General features: G+C 45.6%; 1 protein-coding gene across 1 annotated transcript; it reads left to right on the top strand.

Moving 5' to 3' along the window:
• Nucleotides 1-205: 205 nt before the first annotated feature.
• Nucleotides 206-11,483, top strand: CFAP107 (cilia and flagella associated protein 107). The gene is made up of 4 exons (XM_047727360.1): nt 206-530; nt 6,998-7,111; nt 9,801-9,978; nt 11,088-11,483. The coding sequence occupies exons 1-4, from the start codon at nt 417-419 to the stop codon at nt 11,267-11,269; spliced, it is 588 nt and encodes a 195-aa protein (XP_047583316.1). The 5' UTR covers nt 206-416; the 3' UTR covers nt 11,270-11,483.
• Nucleotides 11,484-11,564: the final 81 nt, after the last annotated feature.

The following is an 11,564-nucleotide window of genomic DNA, read 5'->3' as shown; positions in this document are numbered from 1 at the left end:
CCTTGTTAAATAACCCTAACAATGATGCCTCTCACAGGGCGATAACACGAAAATAAGGTCCTTCTGGCCCTGCATTTGTGGTGGTTATTGTTGGTTCTATTTGCTTCTGTGGGGTCCGTTTGGCTCCTGAAGAATCAGCTTCCCCCTTAAGGAGAGTATTTATCTGCAGAGCCTATCACCATGGAGACAGTCAACAGTAGGGAATCCAAGATCACCGCACCTCTCTCTGGAGGCTGAAAGTAGTCCCTCCAGCCCGTTTATTTTGTGAAATTGTCAGGGTGTCATCAACTGTACCCACTCAGAAGGGTAGCTGGGAAGATGAAAAAGATACCCTAAACTCAGCAACTACATAACATCTCCCCACTCCCGAGACCTGGAACTGTGTCAAGTCCAAAGCCTCGGGGTGAACACTTACCATGCAGTTTTTGACTGCAGTAAGTCCACAGTCATTCTCTACCCCGAGCTGGAAGGTCGAGACCAAGTACTCAACCCGAGTGCTCACTGGAAACTGGGTGGAAGAGAGGGAGAAGGTAAGCTAGGGGAGAAACCGGACCGAGGGCTCGGGGGAAGACCTGGCAGGCAGAGGAAGGATATGAGGTCATTATTATTTCCAAATTAACAGTCATAGGAGGTTACATCTTAAGAATGTGACATTAGGATCTCTGTGCTCTTCATAGGGGAGTTACATTCAAGCCATCATCAAGATCCCCATTATATCTTGAAAATGCCATAACAGAGGTGTCAGTATAGTTAAGCCTCCCAGCATTATTTACAGTGGAGTGTTTTGAGGTATCTGGTGTTCCCTGTCCCTAATTCCCCTGAACCTTGATTTGAAGAACACCGGCTCTCCCTCATCTGGCCCTTCCCAGAGTGTGGTACTTGCCAAGGCAGGCTTGCCACTGCTTGCACTGATGTCCGGGGATGAGCTGCTGCTCTCTGACACCTGTTCCACAATCTTGCCCTGCCTGTGCATTTCAGTTTTTACTTTCCCAGTGTACTTTAAAGGCCAACACAAAAATACTTGGCCTCAATCGGCCTACTTGAAATTGGGTATCTGTATTTGTGGTGGCAATCAAGACTGAGCCACTTAAATTTCTGCAGAGACAAAGAGATATCCTTATGACTTCTTGGGAAGTGGACAAGGAAAAGAGAACCAGGTACAATTAGCAGCTTTGGTGTTAGTGTGGGGAAGGTTGTTGGTGATGTCCGAGAACTGGAAAAGGCTGTTTTCAGGGAGAACATTTGCATTCACCACCCCTCCGGCTAGATGTGGCCTGTGGCCATTGTTAGTTCTCATTGCACTTGGCCTTATTTGGGGACAGATGTGTGTAAAAGAAGGTTCAAGGGCAAGGAGAACTGGCTGAGCAATGTGTCTAGGCTCCTGTGGGCGAGAGAGTACCCAAGGATACTATGGGCTGGTGCTACACCTGGAAGAGATTGCATAAAGAGAGCAGAGTTGGAGTGATATGAAAAACATGGCAGACTAAGAAGATCCAGCTCCTTACTCTCCCAAAGAAACACTGAAGAAACAACTATTAACCTATCCAGAATAATTACAGAAGAGCTCTGAAAAGCAGTCAAAGGTCCACAGCAAATGCCCAATTTAGAAAGTCACATTCAAGATGGTAGGAAATGTCATCATATTTTACCTTGCTCTTTTCTCATTTTATCCTTGGAACAGCAGGGTAGAGTGTAAGAGAAGCAGTGGCTCAGCTCCTAGTTCCTTCCCTTGAACCCAGAGAGAGTAGAGCAACATTTTTTAAAGATTTTTTTTTTAATTTATTTATTTGTCAGAGAGAGAGGGAGAGAGAGCAAGCACAGGCAGACAGAATGGCAGGCAGAGGGAGAAGCAGGCTCCCCGCCAAGCAAGGAGCCCGATGTGGGACTCGATCCCAGGACGCTGGGATCATGACCTGAGCCAAAGGCAGCTGCTTAACCAACTGAGCCACCCAGGCGTCCCTGGAGCAACATTTTAATCTGTCTGGAGGCTGCTTGAGGGATTGGTACCCCTGCTTTGCTTAACTCAGAGCTCAGATAGGGAAAACATGTCATAGTTCATCTTTCAGGCTAAGAAAAGCTGTTGAAAGCAAGGGTAGTTAACAGCAGGTGAAAGCTGCTAGGGGACTACAAACCTGTGAAAGTCTGAGGCCGTGGATTACAGGTGGAGGAATGCAACAGAATATAAAAGGCCTTGAGAAGAACCAGGGGAGACACTCTTTGGAAAATTCAGGATTTTATTTTTAGTTTTATTTTTTCGGTGTTCCAAGATTCATTGTTTATGCACCATACCCAGTGTGTGGATTTTAAAGTAGCTGTGTATATAAACTAAATAAAAAAATCAACACACACTCACACACACACACACACACACATACACACATACACACATACACAGGTTCAGGCAAGATGAATGCTCAGAAAGCTCCTAAGAACTCAAGACTTCATTCATCCTGGAACACACCCTGTTAGTTAGTGGCAATCTTCCCTTAAATGGACTGGACAAAAACCTTAGAACAACTACCTTAAATATGCATAAAGAGCTAAAAGAAAACATGAACAAAGAACTAAAGGAAATCATGAAAATAATATTTGAACAAAATAAATATCAATAAAAATAGAAATTACAAAAAGAAATCAAACAGAAATTATGAAGCAGAAAAATATAATAACTATTGAAAAAAATTCATTAGAGGTATCTAAAAGCGGACTTGAAAAAGCAGAGGAAGGAGTCAGAGAACTTAAGGAGAAATCATTCAAAATTCTTGAGTCTTAGGAGACAAAATAAAGAATAAAGAAATGAGATCAGAGTCTAGGGACTTATGGGTCACCATCATGCAGACCAGTATACACATTATGGGAGAAAGAAGGGAAAGGGGCAGAAAGAATATTTTAAGAAATAATGGCTGAAAACGTCCTAAATTTGAAGACAAGACGTGTGTCTACAAATCCATGAATCTCAGTGAACTCCAAAAGGAAACATCCAAAAAGACCCACACAAAGACATAGTATACTCAACCTGTTGAAAGTCAAAGACAAAAGAATTTAAAAGCAACAAAATCAAAATGATACATCACGTACAAAGTAACATTTATAAGATTATCAGTAGACTTCTCAGCAGAAACCTGCAGGCCAAAAAGAGATGGGGTGATGTATTTAAAGTGCTAAAAAAAAAAAAAAGCAAAACAAACAAAAAAATTCATAACATTTATCCACTGAGAATACTATAGCTAGCAAAACCATCCTTCAAAAATGAAGGAGAAATTAAAGTATCACCAGGTAAATGAAAGCTGAAGCAGTTCATGACCACTAGGCCTACCCTACAAGAAAAGGAGCAATATTAGACAGTAACTCAAAGCCATATGAAATGAAGACCTCTGGTAAAGGGAAGCACATGGAAACATATAAAAACCACGGTTATTGTAATTTTAGTTTGTAACTCCCCTATATTTATAGGATTTAGAAAATAAACACATAAAAATAATTATAAATCTATGTTAATGGGTACAAAATGTATCAAGATGAAGTTTATGACATCAGTAACACAAAATGGGAGGTGGCAGGGCTGTAATGAAGCAGAGTTTTTATGTATGAGCTCAGTCAAGTTGGTGTCCATTTAAAATAGGTTGTTAAAAAGATCATTATAACTTTAGGATGTTATACGCAATCCCCATGATAACTACAAAGAAAATATCTCTAGGATATATGCAAAAGGAAATGAGTAGGAAATAAAAACATGTCACTGAAAATGATCAACTAAACACATACAAAGGTAGTAATGGAGGAAATGAAGGACCAAAAAAATCCTCGAAGAAAACAAATAACAAAATGGCAAAAGTAAGCCCTCCCATGACAGTAATTATTTTAAATGTAAATCGATTAACCTTTCAATCAAAAGACATAGATTGGTAAAATGGGGAGGGTACTCAAAACCTAGGATGCAACTATGTGCCACCTCTGAGACTGTCTTTAGATCTAAGGGCATGCATAGGTTGAAAAGGAAAGGACAGAAGTAGTTACCCATCCAAATAGCAATCAAAAGAGAGTGGGTTACCGATATCATTAAAAAAAATAGACTCTAAGTCAAAAATCAGTATAAGAGCCAAAGAAGGACAATGTATATCGAAGAAAGGATCATGAAGAAATAGAAAATCTGAATAGATCTATAATGAGAAAGAAACAAACACATCTCCAAAATACAAGTCCATGACTAGATGGTGTTACTGGTGAATTCTACTCAGCATTTGATTACCATGGCATAACAAAGGCCATATATGAAATGCCACAGCTAACATTATACTCAATGGTAAAAGACCAAAAAAACTTCTCCTCTAAGATCAGGAATAAGACAAGGATGTCTGTTTTGCCAGTTCTATTCAATATAGTATTAAAAGTTTAAGCCAGAGCAATTAGGCAAGAAAAAGAAGTAAAATGCATAGAAATTGGAAAGGAAGAAGTAAAATTATCTCTGTTTGCAGGTGACAGGATCTTCTATGTACCAAAGCTTAGAGACCACATAACAAACAAAACAAAAAACCCAGAAAAAATCCTGTCAAAACTGATAAATGAATTCAGCAAAGTAGCAAAATACAAAAATCAACATACAAAAATCAGTTGCATTTCTATACACTAACAATGAATGATCTAAAAGGGGGACTAGGGGCACCTGGGTGGCTCAGTGGGTTAAAGCCTCTGCCTTCGGCTCAGGTCATGATCCCTGGGACCTGGGATAGAGCCCCGTGTCGGGCTCTCTGTTTGGCAGGGGACCTGCTTCTGCCTCTCTCTCTGCCTGCCTCTCTGCCTGCTTGTGATCTCTGTCTGTCAAATAAATAAATAAAATCTTAAAAAAAAAAAAGTGGGACTAAAGAAAATTCTATTTACAAGAACACACATACACACACACACAAAATACTTAGGAACAAACTTAACCACAGAGGCAAAAGATTTACACAATGAAAACTATAAAATATTGTCAAAAGAAATAAGACACAATGTCAATAGATGGAAAGAAAGCCTGTGTTTATGGACTGGAAGACACAATCTCATTAAGATGTCAACACTACCTAAAACTGGCTACAGCATCAGTGCAATCCTTATGATTTTTTTTTTGCAGAAATTAAGAAATCCACCCTAAAATTCATTTGAAATCTCAAGAAACTGAATAGCCAAAATAATCTTGAAAAGAAAAGAAGTACAACGTTGGAAGACTCACATTCTCTGATTTCAAAAATTACTACAAAACTACAGTAACCAAATACTGGGATACTGGCAAAAAGGTAGACATATGAACAGATGGGATTAAAGAAAAAGAGCTCGGAAGTAAGTACTCACATATCTGGTCAAATGACTTCAAAAGGACTGGCAAGATCATTCAATGGTGAAAGGAGAATCTTTTCAACAAAAACTAAATGTGAAAGAATGAATGTGGACCCTTACCTTACACTACATACAAAAATTAATTCAAAATGGGTCAAAAACCTAGATGTAAGACATAAAACTCTTAGAAGAAAACATAGGAGAAAAGCTTCATGACATTGAGTTTGCAATGATTTTTGTTTGTAGGACACCGAAGTCATAGATGACAAAAGAAAAAATAGATAAATTGGACTTTCATCAAAATTGAAGACTTTTTATGCATCGAAGAACACTATCAACAGAGTGAAAGGATAACTCCTGGAATGGGAGAAAATGTTTGCAAATCTTATCTATGATAAAGGCTTAATATCCAAATATATAAAGAACACCTACAACTCAACAACAAAAAACAATTAAAAATAGGGAAAAAATGAATAGGTATTCCTCCAAGTTATGCAGATGGCTAATAAGCACATGAAAAGATGCCTAACATCACTATTCATTAGGGAAAAGCAAATCAAAATCATAAGATACCACTTCACACCCATTAGGATGGCTATGATAAAAAAAAAAAGAAAGAAAGAAAAAGAAAGTAGTAGGTGTTGGTGAGAATATGGAGAAATTGGAATGCTTAGTGGGAATGCATAATAGTGCAGCTGCTTGTAGACAGTATGACTACTACTAAATGCTAATGCTAAAAACATTAAACGTAGAATGGCCATATGACCCAGCAATTCCATTTCTGGGTTTATACCCAAAAGAACCGAAAGCAGGATTTTGAAAAGAGATATTCATACATTCATATTCATAGCAGCGTTATTCACAGTAGCCAAAAGGTAGAATGGATAAACCAAATGTAGGGTATGTATGCAATGAAATTCTACTCAGCCTTCAAACGGAAGAAAATCCTTACACACGCTACAGTGTAGATGAACCTCGAAGACACTACGCTAAGTGAAAGAAGCCAGGCGTGGAAAGACAAACACTGTATGATTCCACTTGTATGAAGTACCTAGAAGAGTCCAGTTCATGGAGACAGAAAACAGAATGGTGGGTGCTGGGGGCGGAGGGAGGGAGGGAGCTGTTTAATCGGTTCAGAGTTTTAGTTTGGGAAGAGGAAGAAGTTCTGGGGACAGGTGATGACTGATGGTTGCACAACCATAAGAGTGTACTTAATGCTCCCGGACTGTCTAAGCAAAAATGGTCAAAATGGTAAATTTTGTTAGGTATATTTTTCCACAATAAATATTTTAGAAAATGAACCAGGAAACACAATATAATGGGACGGGGGAAGAGTGGAACTGGGAAGAGGTGAAAACAAAGAAGAAAAAGAGAGGAAGGAGGCAAGCAGGAGGGGAGAACAGGGAGAGAGAAGACGAAGGGAGCAGGTGCAGACCATGAGAAGTGGTCCTGGGACACAAGTAAGAGCTTTCCTGAGGCATAGGGTGCCAAGTGCCTGAGCACGGTCCTTTCGAAGCTCTGGAAGGGAAGGGGCCAGGTTAAGCCCGCATCATGCAGGACGCCCTGGGCTCCAAGGTTAGCCTTTCTCTGCCCGGCTTTCCCCAGCCCGGGAAGGAAGGGGATGCTGCGGGAATGTGAGAAGGTACATCAGAGATGTTATCTTGACTATTTCTTCTTTTTCCAGTTCACCAAAGCCACTGAGAAAACACCTCAGTGCATTTACAGAAAAGAGTATGTCCCCTTCCCGGACCACAGACCAGACCAGATCTCCAGGTGGTACGGCAAGAGGAGAATTGAGGTAAGAGGGAGTGGGGGCCCCACACTCAGGCTGGGCTCCCCCACCAGTGCTCAGGAGTCACCACCTGCCAGATTTTTCTAAGCTCAATTCCCCCTCGGGGGGACACAGGAGTGATCTCATGAGCTCCTTCCCCAACCCCGGGGCCTGCAGATGGCATCCACCTTTATTTACAACCTGCCAAGTCTCCAGCTGGTAGCATTCTCCCTGCCCTGTATCCCAGCACTCTTCTGGATCATTTCCCAGTTCCTCCACACTTGCCTAACAGGCTGTGTCAGTAAAGGGTGTGGGAAACAAACAAACCAACGAACAAGGTAAATACTGAGTTTAGGGGCACGTTGTGAGAAATCACATAGGGTCCTCCAAAAGCGAGTAGCGGGGATGCTTAGATGACAGTATTTTTAGTCATCTATCCCCCAGCTTTCTTTTCTTTTGTATAAAAAGTCAGGGGCCGTTCTGCCCTCTCTCGCTCATTGAGTGCCAGTGCGTGCCCTTGTGCTGCAGTTCCCTGGAGAAGGAACCAGGGCACTACGACCTCAGGGCATGTCCCCTACTCTGACCCCACCTCCCAACCCCATACCTGCCTAAACTCAGGGCGGGGGCATGGAGTGAGGGGTGGGCATGGCCAGCACGGAAGCATTTTGGAGCTGGAAGGGACCCAAGAGATCGTTCAGCTCAGCACCTTCATTTTCAGATAAAAGGTGCCCGGGGTGTACTGAAGGTCTTGTCCGAAATGGCGTAGCTGGTTGGTAAGGGACTAAGCAGGTGGCTGATCTGCAAATCAAGTAAGAAGTATCCTCGAATCCCTCTTCACTGTCTGCTGGAGTGGACTCTCTGTTGCCTGCATTTGGGGTCACCTCCATATAAAACAGCACCACGTTCTCAGCTCTGTCCTGGTGTGCCCGGGTTGCGCTGGTATCCCCGGAGCACGCTGGCATCCACAGACCGTGCGGGGGCTCTGGGGCTGCTAATCTTTACGATTAGTGTGCACTGAAGACCCAAGTGCACGCTCATAGAAGGAAGTGGAAGTAAGAACCCACGATCTGGGGCTCCTTTTCCCCAATCGTCCATATATAAGAGGTACTTAGCCTAGTTCTTGATACACATCCATGCCCTCTCTTAAAGACTTTTGGGCTCATGACAAACCCTGATGAGGAGATAACCACACACACGCACTTCTTTGGAATCAGGTTAAGGGGCACCTGGGTGGCTCAGTGGCTTAAGCATCGGACTCTTGATTTTTGGCTCAGATCATGATCTCGAGGTCATGGGAGCGAGCCCTGAGCTGGGCTTTCCGTGGTTGGCGGGGCGTCTGCTTGGGAATTCTCTCTCTTCCTCTGCCCCTCCCCCTGCTCTCTCACTCTCAAAAATAATAAATAAATAAGTCTTTATATAATCTGATTAAAATTAAGAAGCCCGCTGCCAACATACACACAGAATAGACCCAAGCAATCAGGTAACGCATCTCCAAGGACTGTTCAGATCTCCTGCTTGTGGGTGTGGACCCGGGACAGAGCTCGGCCCCTGCACAGCTGTTTCAGCCCGCCGGCTCCTCCGGGGGCTTCATCCTGCTCTTGCTCCGAGGACAGCCAGCTCCCATCCCCACATCACTCTGCCTCCTCCTCAGGCAAAGGCGCATCTGCTCTTTCAATCAACTATATATGGATCGATGGGGTTAGCCTCCACCAGGGAGGACCGGTGCATCATCAAGACAGTTGGGCCATGCCCCAAACCAAGAAGAACAGCAAGAAAATCCCTTTCTCCTTTCCCTACTGTGATACGTCCTCAGCACTTTCCTGGGAACCCCTCCAACTTGCTTTCCCTGGCATTGGAAATGTACTCCGGGCACCTGGTGAAGCAGACCTTGGGATCCCCTGTGTCTGTGCCCGTCCCCCGTCTCCCTACAGCATTGTGATCTGACTTATTTATTACAAGCAGCCGGCATTTCCAGACCAGAGCAGACACAGATCTCCCTGCCTGCTCCAGACAAGAGGACAGGCATGGAAAGCCACATTATCCTCCCCTGTAAATCAGTCCAGTCCCCCAAGATCCCCTTCCAGGGCCAAGAGGATTTTCTGCGGAAAGGCACTGATGGAGGCAAAGGTCCCAGAGTCAGGAGGACATGGCTTTCTTCTCCTTGTAAATAACTCCCACCAAAGAAATCCCTCCCCGAGTTTCCAGCTGAGGGAGCCGTAAATCCTCTGCGGGAGAAGGCAATTTATGGGGCATTCTCTGACTCTTCCCATAGTAACTGATTAAAATAGAAGGTGCGTATGTCAGGCCCATTCAACGTCTTTCACTGGTCATGGAAATAGGCACTTGGATAGGGGAGCCTAGAGACACATCAGAGGATGTAATTTCAGATCACAAGGGCAGCTGTGAGAGGGCTCTGCAGCTTCCTATTTGGCTCGGTGTCCTGCCTTCCATTTTAATGTGTCCCCATAGCCCATTCTCGGGATGAATTGACTTGGCATACACAGGGTCCCTCAGAGAACTGACAGCCGCAAGGCTGGGATGTGTGTGTGAAGGTGAGCTGAGCCACGGGGGGGCCAGACAGCTGCGTCTCCCAGGTGGCGGCCACCAAGGCTCAGGCAGCAACACTCACCACCAGCGCCGCACACCTCCCTTGCAGCAGCGTCTGCCTTGCTCCGATCGGTTAACATGCCCCCCGCCCCCGTGTCTGTCCCTCCAGGGCCTCCCGTACAAACACCTGATCACGCACCGCCAGGAGCCCTCCCACCGCCATCTGATCAGCACCTATGATGACCACTACAACCGGCACAACTACAACCCGGGCCTGCCCCCACGTCGCTCCTGGAATGGACACAAGCTGCTGTGGCTCCCAGAGAAATCGGACTTCCCTCTTCTTGGTATTCGTATAATTCGGGATTCCGCCCCATGCTGAAAGACTCACCCAGAGAGTGTTAGAATGACACGAGTGGGGGCGAACCCTATTGACCTGCGAGGCTGCTTCTTGCCACGGAGGTGATGCTGGCTGTGGGGTGGGGCCCTCCCCTGCGCACCGCGGTGGCCTGGGTTTACTGGGAGCACAGGTGGCAGGAGTAGGAGCACTGAACTCAGATCCATCACCTTTGCATAAACAGTGACGACCAGGTCCCCGGTGCCCTGCCCTGACTTAACACCTGGGGGACACAGGAGTGACAAATGGGGAGGAATCCCTGCCCCTGGGGAATGTCATCCCAGTGGGTCCGGGATCGGACACTGTTCATGGATGACTTAAAGTCTGGCAAAAAAGATCATTCTGGACCGGGGTATGTGCCACAAGGTGAAGATACCCAGTAAGGGACACAAAGTGAGGCAGTTATCTGTGACTCTCCTTTGGGTGGAATGATGAGGGATGGTCTTTCTGGAAGAGAGAGTTGAGTTGATAGGAATTCGGGAGGAGAGAATTCCAGAAGAGGAAATAGTGAGTGGAGACACTCCACAGCAGGAAGACCACTTCGGGGCTCCAAGGGCACCACAAGGAGTGTGGGTTTTGTCCTTCCAACAGCAAGAGGACTTTGAAGGCATTTTTGTAAGAGAGTGCCTTGACCTGATTGACATTTCAAGCTACCCTCATTCTTTGCACGCAACTTTTTGTACTCCCTACACTTCTATGCAAAGGGACCTGGGTCCAATGGTGAACTGCCTGTCACTCCGCACTACTTCTGCAAGGGTTTCTCCCTGGGATCAGTCTCACAAGACTGCACTGCTCCCTTCCCTGCTAAGGTAGGACAGTCCCCCAGGAGCCGGCAGGTTCACCGTCCACCAGTCGTGGGGCTGCGTTTTCCAAGGCCTATGTACCAGCTCCTGGTTCCTCCTGAGTATGCTGGGAGCAGGCCCCACCCTGAGCCAACGCTCCTGCAAGCCCTTCTTCCCTCCAGAGCTCTGCAGCCCCGAAAAGCCTCCAGGGCCTCATGCCACACATCCCCCTGGCCGGTCCGTGCCCCATTCACCCAGACCCAGCTTTCTCTTGCAGCTCCCCCCACAAACTACGGACTCTATGAGCAGCTGCGGTGGAGATGGCTGGCACCCAAGGCTGCCCCGAGGGAGAGCATTTACACCTCGTCCTACCCCAGACCACCACTACATGCTTTGTCCCGGCGCGAGCATGCCATCCCTGTCCCTCCCCCTCGTCTGTACCCTGTCCCGCGCTTCTGAGAGCGGCCACTCCACGGGCAACGTGGGCAGAGCCCACCAGAGACCCGCTGTGCAGTTGGACCTGTCAGGCAGCAGGCGGCGGCAGACACACTCAGAGTTTTCGATCTGGCCCCGCCAAGGGTCCCCTAGAATCATGGTCTGTGTTGCATGGATCCCACCCCTCCTCCAAACCCTCAGGTTCCTTTCTTTTCCATCTCACAATTAAAGCTCTTTGACACAATGGAGTGCCATGTATATGCTTAATTCCTCAGAGTAGCAGAAGACCCTCTCCCTCATTTCCCATGAGGGTAAACTG

This window comes from Lutra lutra, chromosome 4 (assembly GCF_902655055.1).
Source record: "Lutra lutra chromosome 4, mLutLut1.2, whole genome shotgun sequence".
Lineage (NCBI taxonomy): Eukaryota > Metazoa > Chordata > Mammalia > Carnivora > Mustelidae > Lutra > Lutra lutra.
This window is presented reverse-complemented; position numbering and strand designations above follow the sequence as displayed.